At 52.8% G+C, this 19,930-nt stretch overlaps 1 protein-coding gene across 7 annotated transcripts in view; it reads right to left on the reverse strand.

The window, feature by feature from the left end:
- The window catches only part of TTC7B (tetratricopeptide repeat domain 7B), a 304,954-nt gene extending 301,994 nt beyond the window's left edge, over positions 1-2,960 (reverse strand). For all 7 annotated transcript variants that reach the window (XM_059890973.1, XM_024998170.2, XM_024998169.2 and 4 more), the window contains exon 1: positions 2,784-2,960. In XM_059890973.1, the coding sequence (XP_059746956.1) occupies positions 2,784-2,904 (121 nt within the window). In that variant the 5' untranslated portion in view covers positions 2,905-2,960. The remainder of the gene's footprint in view (positions 1-2,783) is intronic.
- Positions 2,961-19,930: the final 16,970 nt, after the last annotated feature.

Consider the following 19,930-nt stretch of genomic DNA (forward strand, 5'->3'; position numbering starts at 1 on the left):
TTGCCATTTTTGTCTGATTTGGTCACTGGTGTATCCTCAGGGACTCAAACATCGACAAGCACGTGGCAAGCACTCGGCGTGGAATGAATGAATCAGTGAATGAGTGAAGGGCCCGCCTACTAAGGCTCTGTGGCTCATCCTGGGAGCCTTTAGGCTCCTTTGAATCTTACAGCAACCCCTACAATAAGTCTTTTAATCCAAGATGAAAAAATGAATGCTCAGAGGGATTAGTAATTTGGCCAAGGTCACAGAGTTAGGAAGTGCCAGGCCCGGGACTCAGGCACCGGTCGGGCGGGTTCTGACGACAGTGCCCGTTTCTGCCTGTGGTTGCTGTCAAGGTAACTGTCTCGGTATGACAAAGGCGACACTCACTCACTATCCTTATTCCAAATAGCAAATGTTTTAGTTCATGGATTTTGCCAAATCTGTCCCAAATGTGAGGTCCATGTACCCAGGTGGGCCTGGTGCCCCCAAAGACAGGAGGAGGTCCCACTGCAGCCAAAGGGAAAGACCCTCCTTCAGACACTTCTCTGAACCCCAAAGGAGAGCCACAATAGTTCGGTTTTGTTTCACCCTTTATCTTTGCTTTATTTTTTTAACATTCCTGAGCAATGTCTTTGACCTTTTCTCGTCTGTGAGACCTTCTGCCATCAAAGACTGCTGTCTGCTGTGCAGTTCCTGGAGGCAGAAATCTCTCTCTTGAGTTTCCCCAAACCAAACGTGCACACAGACCCAAGGCCCACCGTGCGCTGTACGACCAGCTCCCCAGCGCCGACCCCAAGCCCCATTAGTGGCTGTGCCCGAGACCATGGGGGCCAGGCCTTGGAAAAGGAGCCGAGCCTGGAGCCATGAGGGCAAGAGAGGCCCAAGTCCCGAAGTCCATCCACCCTCTCATTCCAAAGACCACCCTAGGCGGAGTCACCCACGGCTCCACCCACCATGCTCACATGACTGTTTCCTCAAATCTCTTCTCACTGTCTGAAGCTATCAGGCTTACTGCATTTGCTTACATCTGTCTCCCCAGAGGAGGCCGCACAGGAGGGCAGGAGCTGCTCACCATTGTCGACGCTTGGCACAGGTGGACATGCAAATATTGGTTGAACGAGTAAATAAAGCAGGAAACAGGTGGATTCTGAAGGAAAAAATCAGAGGCCTCCGAAATGAACCCGTTTAATCCAAAGATCAACCTGCCCTGACAGTATTATGTGCCACACAGCTGGGAAGTGACAAAGGAGACCCAGGACTGTCTAAATCCGAAGACACAAGAGAATGCTTCGGGTACAGGGAAGAGCCCTGATGCTGGGAAAAATGAAGGCAAAGGGAGGGGAGGGCAGCGGAGGCTGAGACGGTTAGACAGCGTCACTGACTCAGTGGACATGAATTTGAGCAAACTCCAGGAGACAGTGACAGACAGGGAAGCCTGGCATGCCCCAGTCCATGGGCGGTGACCCATACAGAGACGGCAAGGTCAGGCTGCCACTGGGGCCCAGGGAACCACCTTTTCCTTAAATGCTGATTTAATTGAGAAGAGTCAACATTTCCCACCATGCTGAGCCCAGGTAGCTCTGTGCTTCCACCGTGCCCCGGCATGATCACGGCACCAGCACCTGCCCAGGAAACACCTGCCCAGAGCCGGTACCGTAGCTGAGAGTGCGCAAAACCCCGTTCTCATTGTGAGGCACTAACACCGTAAAAGGCCCACACAAACCGCCCTTGAGGAGGGCACATGCCATCGCTCTCCACTTCTGGGCAGTTTGAGGTGAGACGGCTGAAAACAGGGGATGCCCTTTCTGAGAACAGTGTCATTCATTTATTTGTCCGGCTAGCGTGTGCTTGCCCAGCCTCAGGAAGCCAGAGACGAAACAGGACAAAACCTCTGCCCTCTTGCCAATCCATTGGTGCCTGTGGTTTTGACGGGCACGAAAAGCAAGCAAGTATTCAGGATACTTGCTTCCAAAACAAATAAGGCCACGTGGAGCTGTGCCTTTGGAAACGGGATTCTGGGTGCAATTTTCAGTCCATCAGGTACAAGAACCAGTTGAGTCAACAGGGGTCCTAGACCAACCCCCAGGACCCAGGCTCTACTGCTTCGGGGCTCTGTCCCACCCCCTCTTCCTCTGGGCCCCGAGCCACTCACATACCCACCCCCATTTCCCAATTTCCCCATTTCCCAACATTCCTCGACCACATTCCCACCTCTCTGCACAACACTCTCCCTCTTGACGCCTCTGACTCTCTTTCTCCATGTTCCCGAACCTGACCTCCCTATACCCTCAGCTTGTACACGGTCGGGACCCCAGGACACACGTCTCAGCCTGCCTTCCACCACCCCACACATACCCCAACTCTGGGCTTCTACCTGGAGCCCTTCCATGCCATATGTTTACAAAGCGTGTGTCCCAGGGGTCTCGGTTCAGCAGCCCTCACTCGCAGGACTCCCCTAAAGCCGTCGTGACTCGGAGCACACCACCCGCGCAGCCTGGACCCCCGCTACATCCGCAGCCAAGTCCTGAGGACGCGCCCCCGCCCGTCACACCCGACTTCTCTGAAGCCCAGGCCGGCCCCCGACCCCGGGAACCTGGTGAGACTCGCACCCCGACTCGGCCGGGAGCCCGCCCTGCGCCGGGGTCCGGCGCCCCCACAAGCGCTCGGCCGCGGGTCCCCCGCCGATCGCGCGCCCCCACCCCGGCCCCGGAGGCCCCGGCCCCGCGCGCGCCCCCGGGCGCCGCGCCCCGCGAGCGGCGGGGGACCGGCCGGCGCCGGACGGAGGCCGCGGCGCCTACCGTGGGCGATGAGCTTGGCCGACAGCTGCCTCGCCAGCTCGGGGATCCGCTCCCACTGGCTCTCGGAGCGGCAGCGCTCGATCTCCGTCTCCAGCCGCGAGCCCGCCTTCCTGGTCGCCATCGCGGCCTGGCCGCCGGCGGTCGCCGCCTCCCTCCCCGCCCGGCTCCGCTCGGCTCGGCTCCGGCGCGGCGGGCGCGCCGCTCGGGGGGCGGAGGCGGCGGCCGGCGCGAGGAGCGCCCCTGCCGGCCAGGGCCGGAGCCGCCGCCGGGCCGGGCTGCGGGAGGCCGGGGCCGGGGGGCTGCGGCCCGGATCGGGGCGACCGCGGGGCCGGGCGGGGCTCAAGACCCGGGAGGGCGGCGCCGGGCCTGCGGAGGCAGCGACGAGGGCGGCGGTCCTGCAGACCCGCGGGCGCGGCGACCCTGGCGAAGGTCACGGAGCGGGCGGGACTGGGGCGCAGACGCTAAGGGGAGCCTGCCCTGGCGTGCCCTGGCTCTCAGGTCTGGGGGGCCGTCCCTCCGGGCCCGGCTGCGCTCCTGCCCCCGAGCAGGCCCCTTCTGCCCCGGGCGGCCTCCCGGCACCTGATCCCAGGCAGTGGAGACGCGTCCAGGCCCTGCAGCTGCCCCGGGGCCCCATAAACGTCTGTCGTCGAGCTGGACTGAGCCAGGCAAGGGCCGCCAGCCCAGACGCCCGGTCCCTTGTCCTCCGAGAAGGATGCAGGATCACCAATGGGGTTTCCTTGTCCTGACCCTGCAGGCTCAGAGCTGAGGTTGTTGTTCAGTCGCTCAGCCCTGTCGGACTCTTTGAAACCCCATGGACTGCAGCAGGCCAGGCCTCCCTGTCCATCATCAACTCCCGGAGTTTACTCAAACTCAGGTCCATTGAGTCGGTGATGCCATCCAACCATCTCATCCTCTGTCATCCCCTTCTCCTCTTACCCTCAATCTTTCCCAGCATCTGGGTCTTTTTCAGTGAGTCAGTTCTCATCAGGTGGCAAAAGTTGTAGTTTCAGCTTCAACATCAGTCCTTCCAATGAACACCTAGGACTGATCTCCTTTAGAATGGACTGGTTGGATCTCCTTGCAGTCCAAAGGACTCTCAAGAGTCTCCTCCAACACACAGTTCAAAAGCATCAATTCTTTGGCACTCAGCTTTCTTTACGGTCCAACTCTCACATCCATACATGACCACTGGAAAAACCATAGCCTTGACTAGACAGACCTTTGTTGGCAAAGTAATGAAGAAACAGCAAAGTCCAATGAAAATAAAGACCTGAGCGGGTGGCGGGTGTTGTGATTTTAAACGGGATGGTGGCTTTGATGAAGTGGCGTTGGGCCAAGGTCTGAAGCAGGTGAGAAACAGTATCTGGGGGAGAAGTGTCCGAGCAGAGGCCTGGGGCTTGTTTAATGGGTTGGGGGTTGGAGAACTCAGAGATGGGAGTTGGAGTTGCAGCTCCTGTTGAGCCTCCGGACCGCTGTGGAGACTTTGGCTTTTCCTCTGGTGAAATGGGGCCTCCGTGCAGGACTTTTAACGAAAGAGTGGCAACCCACTCCAGTATTCTTGCCTAGAGAATCCCGTGGACAGAGGAGCCTGGTGGGCTGTTGTCCATGGGGTCGCACAGAGTCAGACACAACCGAAGCAACTTAAGCATGCATGCATGCATTGGAAAAGGAAATGGTGACCCACTCCAGTGTTCTTGCCTGGAGAATCCCAAGGATGGAGGAGCCTGTTGGGCTGCCGTCTGTGGGGTCGCGCAGAGTCAGACATGACTGAAGAGACAGCAGCAGCAGCAGCAGCAGTCATGACGTGACCTGCATTGTAGGAGCATCACTGTGGCCACAGGACTGAGGACACAGTAGTCCAGGCGGGAGACGGTGCTGCGTGGACCAGGGTGGTAGGTGGCGAGAGGGTTACATTCTGGGTGCTGGGTCTGAGGGTGGAGCTGACGTCTGGAGTGCCAGCTATGAGGAGCAGCGGCTGACCTCACCTCTCCTCGGGGAGCCTCCCTCTAGCTCACCTGCAGGTTCCTCTCACCCATCAGCTGCCATGGGGCTGTTCTTGGGGGGGAAAAGATACCGAGCCCAGGTAACCAGTGATGAAGCTGAAACTCAGACATGAAGAGGTGAGGAATAAGGTCTCCCCTGGTGGTGGTCTAGTGGTTAAGCAACCGCCTTTCAGCGCAGGGGCTGCGGGTTCAATCCCCGGTCAGGGCACTAAGATCCCACGTCGCCTCGGGGCCATGAGGCCCACAGGCTACAGTTCACAAAGATAAGAGCCACGTGCAGCAGCAAAAATCCCAGGTACCGCAACTGAGACCCGACGCTGCCAAAAACAAGTATTTTTTTTTTTAAGATATGAGGAAGCTGCTGCTGCTAAGTCGCATCAGTCGTGTCTGACTCTGTGCAACCCATAGACAGCAGCCCACCAGGCTCCACTGTTCCTGGGATTCTCCAGGCAAGAGTACTGGAGTGGGTTGCCATTGCCTTCTCCGATACGAGGAAGGAAGATCAGGAAATGCCTTCTGATGTGACCAGCTGAAACTCAGGTACCTCCAAGGAGCTCTGAGGTGCTGCAGTCGCCATGGACAGCACAGGGAAGGGGATCTGGAATGTCCGGGTTTCAGCAGGGGTCCCTCTGGGGCCGTGATGCTTTAGTCCAACCAGGAGGAAGCCACAGGCACCCCCACAGGTGGTCTTCCCCGCCACGTCGCCCCACCACCACCACCTTCTCCCCGTAGCTGAGCTGGAGCTCTGCTTCCCCAGAGGCCTGCACAGGATGTTCCATCTCCTCTGCTCCAGGAGGGGAACTCCTGTGCGTTCTCTGAGACCCAGGCCAAGGGTCAGGGCTGCTCAACCACCGACAGGTGCTGTGATGGGGCTTCTGATAACCACGCTCTCAAATCATGACCAGTGTTGATCCGCCCCAGTTGCCCCAGTTGTTGGTAGATTATCCGCATCCCTCTGTACCCTCCCGGCCAGCTGATAAGTTCCGAGACAAGGCCCACATCTTCGTGAAGGCAGCGCGGAGCTTGACCCCTGACTCAGTGTATGCTGCCTGGGGAGCATTTCTCACTCCACGCCTTCCATGCTGGCAGTCCCTCAGCTGAGTTGTCTGCTTCATAGAGTTAACGGAGAATTAAAGGAGGAAACACACGTAAAGCACTTAGAAGGGTGTTGATCGAACCTAAGTTCAGTTCAGTCGCTCTGTCGTGTCCGACTCTTTGCGACCAATGGACTGCAGCACCCCAGGCCCCCTGTCCATCACCAACTCCGGAGCTTGCTCCGACTCATGTCCACCGAGTCAGCAAGAATGCAGCACATGTGACCTGCATTCCGTGCCTTGTACCCTTTGCACCCAGCATCGGCTCTGGCACAGTGGAGGAGCTTTTGAATGAAATAAACGATGAATGGGGGCTTCTCTGGTGGCGCAGCTGGTAAAGAATTCGCCTGCAATGCAGGAGACCCTGGTTCGATTCCTGGGTGGGGAAGATCCCCTGGAGAAGGGATAGGCGACCCACTCCAGTATTCTTGGGCTTCCCTGGTAGCTCAGCTGGTAAAGAATCTGCCTGCAATGTGGGAGACCTGGGTTTGATCCCTGGGTTGGGAAGACCTCCTGGAGAAGGGAAAGGCTACCCACTCCAGTATTCTGGCCTGAAGAACCCCATGGACTGTACAGTCCGTGGGGTTGCAAAGAGTCGGGCACGACTGAGCGCCGTTCACCTTCATTGTCTGGGCTCACCTGGCAGCTGCCACAGCAACCTAGAGACACACAGGTGGTCAGAGGAGGAGAATATCCAAAACCAGTTTTCCAGGTGAGTTTACCTGCAGGCAGCACTCAGGGGACCTCAGGAGTAGGAAGTCTCCTGTGCTCATAATAGTAATTAAGCCAACATCTTTTTAACCAGGCATTGATATTACGGGTTAGACAAGGAAGTGAAAAAAATCCCAGCCTGTAGGTTGAATCCAGCTTCAAGGCCTGGCAGTGGCTTTGAGAAGGAGAAGAGGGCAATAAACTACATTTCAATTAAACCCACACACACCCCCACGACTAGAGTAGGGTAAGAAGTGAGCAGAGAGGAGAGGGCTGGAGAGAGAGGGCAGGCTGGGGGGCGTGGGGCCTCCGGGGGGAGTTTCAGTGCCTGGCCCGAGGCCGCCCCCTCGGAGAGGCTCCTGACCCCCCGTCCAAACCAACTCCAGCCCCCTTATTCAGCTGGCGGCTCCAGAGGGCCACGACGGGGGCTGCGTCTGTTCAGTGCTCGTGGGTCTCCCTCACCAGACTGTCAGCTCCAGGAGGGCAGGGGCCTTCGTGTGGTCTTGTTTGCTGCTGCAGCCCCAGCACAGGATGGATGCTCAGCAAATCTGTCGAGTAACTGAGTGCGGAGAAGGAAGGTGGTGGGGCTGGAGGCAGGCAGCTCGCTGAAGCGCGGGGGGCCAGATTAGGGGGAGAGGGAAACCTGGAAGTGTCGGCGGGGCTCAGGGGGCCTCCAGGACAATCCCTGCTGACCTTTGACCTGCCCGAGCCCGGGGCGGGAGCCACGCCCCACTGGCCCCGGGACCAGCACTCCGGCAAAGTTTGTAACCAACGGGAAACCACGCTGCAGGGCCGCGCTCAGCCTCTGAACGCCTTTAATTGCGAGGTTTTGACCCCTGCAAAGACACACGTCATCAAGAGGCGCCTGTATCATAAAATAATAAAGTGAACCCCGGGAATCCACCTGACCATCTCAGAGTTAACCACGAGTTTGATTTTTGCATTTATTACATTCTTATTTTGGTTGCTTTTTGTGCTTATTACACCCTTATTTTGTTTTTGTGTTTATTACACCCTTATTTTGGCTGACTTTTGTGTTTGGTGGTTTAGTCTTTAGGTCGTGTCCGACTCTTGCAATCCCATGGACTGTAGCCCGCCAGACTCCTCTGTCCAGGCAAGAATACTGGAGTGGGCTGCCATTTCCTTCTTCAGACTTTAGTGCTTATTACGCCCTTATTTTGGCTGACTTTTGTGTTTCTTACACCTTTATTTTGTCTTTTAAGTAATTTTATCACCAAACCCATTTCCTGCCACCCCCTGGGACGGGAGTGTGCAGCTTCACACTTTCTGAAGAGGTGTCCTGTCCTGGGGCTTGTTTTGCTGCTCACTGTGCTCCTGGCTCTGTCCTTGGTGAGGGCAGCTGCGGTTCCTTCCTCTTCTGTAGTGCGTGACTCTCCGTGGGTGTGTGACACTCCGTGGGTGTGTGACACTCTGTGGCATGGAGTATTATCCATCTCTGGTTTGTCATACTTCCAGGGCCCAGGATTGCTTTTATGAATGAGGCTGCTGTTTAAAAAAGCTGCATCACAGCCACCGTTTTGAGCGGGGCTTCTGAGGATGACCCAAGATGGTTCTGTGCCTCTCTCCCACCGCCTTAAAGTACCCTGGGGTCCTCTGACTTTCTCCCCAAGGGCCGCCTGCTGCTGCCTGGAGCCATGCTCCCACTGCAGGAACAAGCCGGCGGGCTCCTCGCTGAGCAGCTCAGCTGCAGGCGTGGAAGCCGGTGTTCCTGTGAACTGTGTGGCCGTCTGAGAGGAGCAGCCAGCTGCAGGAGGCTGGCCGGCTGCTGGAGGAGGGACCCAGCACAGCGTGGGGCAAGGGTGCAGACCACACACCCGCCTGGCCTTCAGCTTTGCAAGTCCAGAAACAGCGGGTGCTCTAGGGCGCCTTCCACCTACTCCCACTCATTAAGCCCACAGAGGCCCTTGCTTATACTTCATGCCAACTTCCATTTAGAATGGAAGCCATCCCCCAGCGTCCCTTACCCAGGGACCCAGTCCCAGTGCCACGATGCTTGTAAAGTGGAAGTGGTTGCTTGGTGAGAATGGACTTGGAAGAGAGAGAGGAAAGCCTCAAGAAGGTAACTATCCAAACCCTGGAAAAGCTCTGCATCTTCTGGTCCCGTTCCTGAGCCACCTCCAGGGCTGAGACCACCACGTGTCTCATACACCACAGCCACATACACCTGCCCTGGAAAAGGCCGGGCCTGCTCTGCAACCATTCATTTCCATTCATGATGACCTTGCCGAGGCTTTGGACACCATAAAAGATCAAGTGGGTTTTCAGTTTAGTCTGTATGATAGAAACTGCTTATCTTCCTGAGTGTTTTTCCCACACTTAGAGTTCTGGGGACACTCTCCTGTTACCCTATGCATCACCTGTCCTAACTTCTTCCAGAAAGGCAAAGAGTGGGCTTATGTTAAAATACCCACCTATATGTCTACATGAACAGCAAAGCAAGATCAGGAACTTCACAGATATAGGGGAGAACACTGTACCATCACCAGGGAGGAGACTGTTCTTAAGAGTGTGACTAGGATGATTTTTGAGCTTCCTAGCCGACTGGGAACAGAAGGAAACACATGGAGTGGTTTGATTTGAATAACGCAGTTGGTTCACACTTCTAGTTTTAAAGGGCAATCAGGAATTAGGTAAGCACAAGGGCTCTTGGTTGTTTTTATGGAGTTGTATTAGCAAACAGTTGTGAAGTTTTCATTTCAGACACTTTACTAATAAAAAAGAATGAGGATTCTCATTCTGTGTGAATGAGTCTCACAGACAAAAAATCCGTTTCTGTTGGGAATTGCAAGCAGTTGTCACCTGCACAAGGCCACCAGCAGGCAAGGTTTCCACAGTTCAGTTCAACGTTTATTGAGTACCTACAATGTATCGGACAGTATTAGACCCCAAAGACACAGAAGTGTGATATGAAGTAGGGTGCCATCCCTCAGGAACTCATAATCAGCTGAGAAAAGGGACAAAGAAGTGAACAATAGCACCGCGGTTGGACTCAGATGAGCACTGAGGGCTGGGGGAGCCTTTGACCCACCTTGGGGGAGTGGGGGACTGGGGGGTAAGGTTTTACGAAGTCATGGAGGGAGCCAAGTCTTGAAAAAGGATTTCAGGTCCAGCCCGCTTGCCGAGTCTCCCCAACTAACAGAGTGGTCCTGAGTTTTCAAAGATCCTTGACTCAAAAGAGGGTCATGGCATTCAGACACATCAAGCTCTAGAACACCCTCAACGTCAGAGGAAAAAAAATCCACAGTTTGGTCTCCTTTCCCTGTAGCAAAGCACCTGTTGGTCAGAGAGGCTGGGGATGAGGGCTTATCTGAACTGCTGGCTGGGCTTCCCAGGTGGCTCAAGTGGTTAAGAATCCACCCACCACTGCAGGAGACACGGGCAGGAGGTGAGGGTTCAATCCCTGGGTTGTGAAGATCCCCTGGAGGAGGAAATGGCAACCCACTCCAGTATTCTTGCCCAGAGAATCCCATGGACAGAGGAGCCTGGTGGGCCACAGTCCATGGGGTCGCAAAGAGTTGGACAGGACTACACACACTCTCTCTCTCTCTCTGAACTGGTGGCCAGCAGAGAAGCAGACACATGCTTTGCATGGTCTCCTTACTCCCACATCAGATGCTTACAGTACTGAATGCACGCTCACTACACCGACCTTTCCCTGGGGGCTCATGGACTTGCCATTCTTTGCAGCGTTTGGGGCTCATGCCTCTACGCACCACCAACTGGCTTATGATCAAATCCCCATCAATTTCTTCATTTGCAACACGAGCGTACTGCTCTGCCATCCGTGAGTCCACCCTATCAAAGGAAGAGTTAAGCAGTCGCTGCACCGGGAGGAAACCCGGATCATCCCTTATTGGTATGCGGATCACCTGTAGGTGACGTTCCTGGACTGAGATGCTGCTCCGCACTCTGCAGCAGCAGACGGTGGGTGTGGGGGCCGGGTGGGGGTTGCAACTCTGCAGCTGGGAGTTAAGAGCCCTGAATCTGACTTGCATCTCTTCAACTAAGCAGCTGTGGGACCTTCTCATACTCCCACTCTGGGCACCAGCTTGTTAATTCCCAGGTTAAGTGTGGGACAGATGATCACGAGCAGGCCACAGTAAATTCGGGCTTGAGAAATTCATCTGCCGCGAAGCAAGACAAAACTCGTTAAAAGACATGATTAAAGTAAATGGGAAATGAGTGACCGGCCAGGTACCTAGGAAAGGCTGAAGACACCAGCTGAACAGTAGTAGCACAGCAGTCAAAGGTCAGCGCAGAAAAGCAGCACTTTGTCAGAAAGCAGGACTTTTCTTCGGAAAGACCTGCTGTTGGCAGAGGAGCCGCGGGCCCGGGTAAGGGGTCAAGCTGCTCTCAGCCCCGGGAGCGCTAATGAGGGGAGGGTCCGCGCCGCAGCGGCAGCCAATGAGAGGGCCTACAGATGACGTCACGAGCCCCTCGGCTCCTCATTGGCGGCCTCCGGGCTGTGCGGACTTTTGGGCCGGGCAGCCGGAGGCAGACTAACCCCGGCTGAGAGCTTCGTCCAGCCTTTAGTTACTAGCGAACCTCGCCCTCAGTCTGCCTCAACCAGAAGGGAGAAATTGCCCAGAAAAAGAGAGTTCTCACCCACCCCAAAGGCTGGATTTACCATCCTGAGGTTAACCTCTTTTTCTTTAGTGAAAGTGGAAAGTTTGTTTTGCTTTAATCCAAATACAATGATTTAATTAACCACTTTAACCGTTTAATGACACTGAGCATACATCCTTGGGCTTCCCTGGTGGCTCAGACAGTAAAGAATCTGCCTGCAATGCGGGAGACCTGGGCTCGATCCCTGGGTGGGGAAGATCCCCTGGAGAAGAGAATGGCAACCCCCTCCAGTATTATTCTTGGGGCTTCCCTTGTAGTTCAGTTGATAAAACAGCTGCCTACAATGCAGGAGACCTGGGTTCAGTTCCTGGGTGGGCAAGATCCCCTGGAGAAGGAAAGAACAACCCACTCCAGCACTCTTGCCTGGAGAATCCCATGGACAGAGGAGCCTGGGGGGCTACAGTCCATGGGATCCCAAAAGAGTCAGACAGGACTGAGCGACTAACAGTTTCGGTCTCCATACACCCTTTGGCTGGTCACCATTTATTTCCCCATGGTGACACTCAAGGCCGGGAGCAAAGACATTTCTCAAACGGTGGTGCACAGAGGGACTCAATGCTGATTGCACACACGGGCCCCACCCCAGGGGCCCTTCTGACTCTGGAACCTGCAGGTTGAAGAAACAGGCAGAGCCAGCAATGTGGACCCCACTTTGGGAACCAGACATTAAAAATATCTTCAGAGCTTGTTACAAGTGCAAATTCTCAGACTATGCCCTTCCAGACCTACTGAATCAGAAACTGTGAGTTGGGGTCTGGTCATCTGAGTTTTGCGGCTTCCCAGGTGGCTCAGTGGTAAAGAATCCGCCTGCAATGCAGGAGACATAGGTTCTGTCCCTGGGTTGGGAAGATGCCCTGGAGAAGGAAATGGCAACCCACTCCAGTGTTCTTGTCTGGAGAATCCCATGGACAGAACCTGGTGGGCTACAGTTCACAGGGTTGCACGGGTTGGACACGACTGAGCAACTAAACAAAATATCCGTGTTTTAACAAGTCCTCCCAATGGTTATGATGCACCCTCAAGTTTGAGAACTGATTTACTCCTATGATTTCTTTTTTTTTTTAAACTCTTTCCCTAATTTTTAAAAAATTATATATTTTAATTGAAGTATAATTGCTTTACAATATTGGTTTGATTTGTGCCATGCATCAACATGAATTAGGTGTACATATGTCCCCTCCCTGAGAACTGACTTTAATCAGCTTATCATGACCCGCGAGATGGTCTCAGAACAATCTGGAGAGCTGCTCTACAATCCACTTGCTCCCACGGTCTCAGAACGTTAGGGCTAGGCGAGCCCGTGGTCCGGTCCTTCTGGGGGAGATAATTCTGGAACGTCTCCCCTGCTCTCACCCTGAAACTCCTGGGCTCCTCACCAGGGCTCCTCACAGCTCCAGTGGTTTCGGCCCTGAGTAACTAGACCACCTGACCGGCCTCTTGAGAAACCTATATGCAGATCAGGAAGCAACAGTTAGAACTGGACATGGAACAACAGACTGGTTCCAAATAGGAAAAGGAATACGTCAAGGCTGTATATTGTCACCCTGCTTATTTAACTTCTATGCAGAGGACATCATGAGAAACACTGGGCTGGAAGAAGCACAAGCTGGAATCAAGATTGCCAGGAGAAATATCAGTAACCTCAGATATGCAGATGACACCACCCTTATGGCAGAAAGTGAAGAGGAATTAAAAAGCCTCTTGATGAAAGTGAAAGAGGAGAGTGGAAAAGTTGGCTTAAAGCTCAACATTCAGAAAACAAAGATCATGGCATCTGGTCCCATCACTTCACGGCAAATAGGTGGGGAAACAGTGGAAACAGAGTATTTTTGGAAGCTCCAAAATCACTGCAGATGGTGATAGCAGCCATGAAATTAAAAGACGCTTACTCCTTGGAAGGAAAGTTATGGCCAACCTAGATAGCATATTAAAAAGCAGAGATATTACTTTGCCAACAAAGGTCTGTCTAGTCAAGGCTATGGTTTTTCCTGTGGTCATGTATGGATGTGAGAGTTGGACTGTGAAGAAAGCTGAGCACTGAAGAATTGATGCTTTTGAACTGTGGTGTTGGAGAAGACTCTTGAGAGTCCCTTGGACTGCAAGGAGATCCAACCAGTCCATTCTGAAGGAGATCAGCCCTGGGATTTCTTTGGAAGGAATGATGCTAAAGCTGAAACTCCAGTACTTCCCACCTCATGCGAAGAGTTGACTCATTGGAAAAGACTCTGATGCTGGGAGGGATTGAGGGCAGGAGGAGAAGGGGACGACAGAGGATGAGATGGCTGGATGGCATCACCGACTCGATGGACATGAGTTTGAGTGAACTCTGGGAGATAGTGATGGACAGGGAGGCCTGGCGTGCTGCAATTCATGGGTCGCAAAGAGTCAGACACGACTGAGCGACTGAACTGAACTGAACTGCACCAGAGATGCACCCGTGACAGCCCTTTCCCAGAAGCGGCTGAGATGGTTTCTATGTGTCCACATGCTGAGCGTGAACTTGGTACCCAGGGCAGCCTTGTCCTGCCCCACGGCCTGGGGAGCAGAGGAAGCTGGTCTGCAGGAGGAGTGAGGCAGACACAGATCCCGGGATGGGAGGTGGGAAGGGAACATCCCCCAGGCCCTTCTGGCCCTGCACTCCCTGCCCCTGCCTCCCTCTCAGACTTAACTCGGCTACTGGCACTGGCTCACGGGACTCTGTGAGCTAAAGAGAGGATCACTTGTACAGCCCACCTGGGACCCTGCTGCCTTCCAGCCCTCGGAGAGTCCCCAGCCTGAATTCTCTAATAACAGAGACTGGCTCTGTTTTGCTATAAAATCGTCCCGGCTAACGCATGTGGATTCCTCAGATTTGCCACCAAGGACTCTTGAGGGATTCAACTTTGTTTTACAGGCAGGGAAGCAGCCTCAGTGACCTGCCCAGGGTTATGTGAGCCCTGAGCTTGTGGGCCACTGCTGCAGGGGACTCACTCTCATGACCTTGGGTCACAGCCCAGGGCTCTCCCCGCAGCAAGGCAGTCAACCTCAGGCCTTTCTTCCTCCTCTTGTCAGCTTTTAATAAATCAGTTTCATTTTCAAACTACTGCCCAGAATAGTCTGTGATCAGTAAAAAGCTGCTGACAGCACTGTCTATTCTAGGAAGTTATTTTATTTTCTGATGAACTGTCATGGGAATGGATGGTTTGAATGTTTCTGTCACTGAAGGAGCCTGACAGATGTTACCCTGGTCCTTATCCCACCCAGATTTCTTTTGTAAGAAAGATGATATCATTTCACCATGATATGATCCAGTAATTCCACTCCTGGGTATTTATCTGAAGAAAATGGAAACACTAATTAAAAAGGATATATCCACCCGTGTTCACTGCAGCTTTATTTTCAATAATAACTAAGACATGGAAAGAGCTTAAGTGTCCACACACAGATGAGTGGATAAAGAAAATTTAAAATGCAAGATATAATGTGTGTTATATATTATAATATATATATTACTCAGCCATAAAAATATATGAAATTTTGCCATTGGCAGCAACATGGATGTACCTCGAGGGCGTTATGCTAAATGAAATGTCAGACATAGAAAGATAAGTACCATATGATGATCTCACTACTGCGTGGACTCTAAAACAAAACAAAGCTCACAAACAGATGCGTGGTTGCAGGGCTGGGGTTTGGGTGACATGGGGAAGGGGTTTGAGGTAAATTTCCAGTTAGATAAGTAAGCCGTGGGATGTAATGTATGATCCCGTGACTATGGTTAATATTGTTTGTGTTTTTCCAAGTGGCTATGAGAGTAAATCTTAAAAGTTCTCATCATAAGAAAACAGTTCTCATCAGTACCTTGCCTGAGTGACTGTTATCAGACTCAGAGATCCTGCTGGTCAGAGAAGGCAGAGAGCAAGAAGAAGAGAATTACCAGCTGCCCTTGCTCCTGGGAGGCAGAACTGCTGCTCTGCGTGCCTTATGGCCACCTGGACCTTTCTGTGCGTTCCTGTACTGGGGGACCCCCCCCCCCCCCCCCGCCCCATGAGGTGGAACCGTCCTCCCACTGTCGAGGCTGAAGATGGCCAGGCGCTCATGGTGCCAGACTCCCCTGTGACTGCAGTGAAGGGGGTCACTCAGCTGTGCCTGGCAGACTCCCCGCGGAGCTCAGCGGCGTCCTGACTCGGCGCGGTTGCTCCGGCAGCGCTTGCGGGCGGGTCCCGGGGCACCTGGCCCCACACCCGCCGGCGCAGCCACGCCTCCTCCCTGCCAGACGGGTCCTGGGGAGGACTGCCAGCCTCTGCCCCTAGGGCCCCGCTTCCCAGACTGGTCTGCATCTTCCCAGAGATTGTGAGCCACCTGAGATTAATTCCATTTCTGCCTAAATAAGCCAGGGTTGGGCTCTGTGGCTTCTAACAAAGATCAGGACTGAGGGGTGAAGCTTCCCAAAGGAGGGCGGGTCCTGGCGGCGCTAGACAAGGGGCAGGTGCCCGGGTGGAAGAAGGGCACTGGGGCAGGAAGGGGACCCGCGCACGTGGGCCTTCAGGCCGGGTCTCCGCGCGGAGGAAAGGGTCACGTGCAGGTCAGAGCCCCGCACAGGGTTAGCAGGGATCACAGCAACGGCCTGGAGGGTTTCCTGCGAGTCTGGCTTCTTTCCTGTGCTGCTTTCTGAGCTTTTCCCTTAAGAATGCTGGGCTTTTCCTTTGTGGAAGCGGAGGGCGGGTCAGGAGGGGAGGGGAGGCTTTCAGAGCTCTGCATGGGCAGCTTCTCGGGAGCCTCAGGGCGCCGCTGCTTCCAGCCCCAAGAGCCCAAAAGTTTAGCCCTTCACCTGACCTGTCATTTAACTGTGGATGGGTTTCCTTTCTTTCTTTCTTTCTATCACGTTCGTTTCAGGGGTACAGCATAATGATTCAAGGGTTGTTTTTCTTTGCAGATTGTATTCCATTATGGGTTATTACAAGACACTAGATATAATTCCCTGTGGTATGCAGTAAATCCTGGCTGCTTATCTATTTTAGGTATGGTGGCTTCTATCTGTTAATCCCATACTCCTAATTTGTCTCTCCCCACATCCCTTTCCCCTTCGACAACCATAATTTTGCTTTCTGTCTTTGTCTCTTTCTGTTTTGTATGTAGATTCATTTGTATTATTTTTTAGATTCCACGTGTAAGTGATATCATACAGTATTTCTCTTTGTCTGATTTATTTCACTCAGCATAATATTCTTAGGTTCATCCATGTTGTTGTGAATGATACTTTATTCTCTTTTATGCTGGGTAATATTCCATTGTACATACATACATCTTTTTATTGTGCTTATTCTTTTTAAACTTATTTTTGATTGATATATAGTTGAGGTACACTGTTGTGTTACTTACTGCTGTATAGAATGTGATTCAGTTATACATGCAGATGTCCCTTTTCACATTCTTTTCCATGACGGTTTATCACAGGCTACCCCGCAGTGTCCTGTGCTGCACGGGAGGACCTCGCTGTTCACCCATCCAGGCAGCATGCACCAGTTTGCAGCTGCTCATCCCCAACAACCCACCCAAGCCTTCCCGCCCCTTACCCTTGGCGACCACCAGTCTCTGCACTACGTCCCCGATTCCGTTTGTTTCATAAACAGGTTCATCTGTGTCGTGTTTCAGATTCCACATATAAGTGACGTCATGCAGTATTTGTCTGTCTGACTTACTTCACTTAGGATGATTAGCTCCATCCATGTTGCTACAAATGGCATTATTTTATTCCTTTTTATGGCTGAGTAGTACTCCATTTCCTATATGTGCCACATCTTTTTTATCCATTCATCTGTCAATAAACATTTAGGTTATTTCCCTTAGACGATTCCAGTAGTCTAAGCTACTGTGAATAGTGCTCTGAAGAACATAGGGTGCATGGATCTTTTTGAATTATAATTTTGTCCTGATATATGCCCAGGAGTGGGGGTGCTGAATCGTATGGTAATTCCACGTCGAGTTTTCTGAGGAACCTCCATACGGTTTACACAGTGGAGCACCGACTTACATTCCCACCAACAGTGTAAGCGGCGTCCTTTTCTCCACACCTTCTCCAGCACTTGTTATTTGTAGACTTTTAATGATGGCCATTCTGACTGGTGTGAGGTGGTACCTCATTGAATTTTTGATTTGCATTTCTCTAATAATTAGTGATGTTGAGCATCTTCTCCTGTGTCTACTGGTCATCTGTATATCTTCTTTCAAGAAATGGCTATTAAAATCTGCCCATTTTTTTTAATTTTTATTTTTTGTAGCATCGCCTGAGCTGTTTGGAGACTAAGTCCTTGTCAGTCACATCATTTGCAGGCATTTTCTCACATCCTGTGGTTGCCTTTTTTCAGTTTTCTGTTTTTTCCAAGGGTTTCCTTTGCTGTGCAAAAGCTTGTACGTTTGATTAAGTCCCATTTGTTTTATTTTTGCTTTGGGAGACTGATCTAAGAAAATATTGCTAGAATTTCTGTCACATCATGTTTTCCCACCTGTGCTGTCTTCTAGGAGTTATTTGGTGTCATGTCTCAATTTAGGCCTTTAAACCACCCAGCGTTCATTTTTGTATGCCGTGTGAGGGAATGTTCTCATTTCACTGATTACACGCAGCTATGAACCCAGCTGGAGCCCAGGCCCTCACCCAGTAGCCAACACCACCCGGACAACCTGTGGGCCCGGCTGCCCCTTCCACAAATGTATCGGTGCTCCTTGCGCAGAGACTGCAGCTCAGGCTCCCTGGTTCCCTTACAAGCAGGGGAGCGTGAAGCCTGCTCTGCGTCCCAAGCTTCCTGGGCTCCTGGAGGCGCCTTCATCTGGCCTTCTGTGGCCAAAGACCCAGGACCCCAGAGCACACAGGGCTGTTTCTGGGCTGGCCAGGAGGCAGAAGTACCATGTTCGTCCAGGCTTCTGTCCGCCTGTCCCAATGCAGGAAAGCTGCAGAGCCCCCTCTTGACAAGGGTGGGCGCCCCGGTCAGCATGGACCAGCTGCACGGAGCCAAAGGATGCGCCGCTGGGGCCTGTTAACAGACAGAATCAGCCCCAGGCCACCCTTCGTTCAGAAGCTGAGCTCTAAGTCACCCATGCTCCTCTCTGTGGCATATTCATTTGGGATGTCTGTATACAAGGCTGGGAATGAGGTCTGTCTTTTTCTCTCTCTTAGGAAAATTTCTAAACAAAAACCCGAACATCAACAACAACAAACCAACATGATGTCCAGGGCAGTGCTGGCTCTGAGCATCTTTCTACCAGACTACGGTAAGTCAATTAATCTTTCTGAGCCTCAGCTTCCTTGTAAATATTTCCTGACCCCAAAGTGCCTCAGAGTAGGAGGGTCCAGACACCCCTTTCTGCTCAGCAGCCAGCTGCACAGTGTCCAGAAACTCAGCTGCATTGAGACTGGGAGCCTCCCCTGTCATCTGGTAGGTTTCATGTGGAGGGGCTGTCTGCCTCCGTGACATCACAGAGAAGCCCAGACCCCAGCCTAAAACCTCAGGAAACATTCATTTATCAAAGGACAGTCATCAGGGAATAGGGTATTGTTCGTGTTTGAAGTGTGTGTGTGTTTTTTAAGTGCCTTTGAAAAGAAAGCTATAAAACTGCACGATGACTCAGGAGTTTGCCAATTATCCTTTGATGCTCCTGACAATAGTCTGAGTTTGATCTTTAGCTGTTTCACACATAAGAGGCAGACCGTGTTTATAAGTTCAAGCAGTGGCCTTGATTTCACAGAGAAATTAGGAAAACTTGTTAGCTCACACATGGCCCACGTTGAGTGGATCAGCTTGCTCCTGTGAAGCTGGGTCTCCTGGAAGAGGACTCTTCAGGGAGCCTGTATGTGCTCCTAATTACAGCAGCTACATGATCACTGCTCCAGAAGTAAGGTGCATGAATGGTTGGGAGATGGGATGAGACCTTTGAGGCAGTGAGTCATGTTCTTTCAAGTTGGGAAGGCGAAGACCCATGGGTTTGAGCATCAGTAGACTGGTGAATCAACAGGACTTGGCTGTAGTTTGCATTCCTTTCTTTCTCAAGGATGGAAATTAATATCTGGTGTCTATGGGGCCTTTTTTCAATCTCTTCTCAGAATAAAACCCTCATTGTTGGATTCCACGTCTTGACGGTCATTCTGCACAGACAGTCACCCAACCGGGGGTGGGGTGGGGCGAAGGTGCGGGGAGTAAGAAGGAGCTTCAGAAGACAAAGCCAGCTTGAGAGCCCCACTCCTCGCCGCTTTCCCTCAGTACAAAGAAGGCGCTTCGCAAAGATCTGCTCTCCCCTCCTCCCAGCATGTTAGCAGGGCCGCCCCCACGGTGGGACTCCCCGCTCAGAGGGGCCTGGGGATGGAGTCATGCCACAGGTCACGGCTGCAGGCCCCTGACCCCCAGAGGCCTGCTGGCCCGCAAGGGCACACACAGCTCCTCAACGAACTCGGTGCCCGCTGCTCACTCCCCATTGGGGTCTGGGGTAACAATGCCATCCTGGGGGCCTCCACTCACCTCCATCATGCTCAGGGCAGACTGTCTGCCTTTCCGGTTGTTCAGGGAACGTTTTGAATCTAATTCTAAGGAAGCGTGGGCGTGCCAGTCTGCTGTCCTGGCGCTCCTCTCTCGGCAGCTCTGTCCCTCTCTGCCTGGTTATGACATCCAGATTGAACTCATGGGAGGGATAAATTGGGAGACTGGGACTGACATATGCATAC

The sequence above is a fragment of the Bos taurus genome, chromosome 10 (assembly GCF_002263795.3).
Source record: "Bos taurus isolate L1 Dominette 01449 registration number 42190680 breed Hereford chromosome 10, ARS-UCD2.0, whole genome shotgun sequence".
Taxonomy (NCBI): domain Eukaryota; kingdom Metazoa; phylum Chordata; class Mammalia; order Artiodactyla; family Bovidae; genus Bos; species Bos taurus.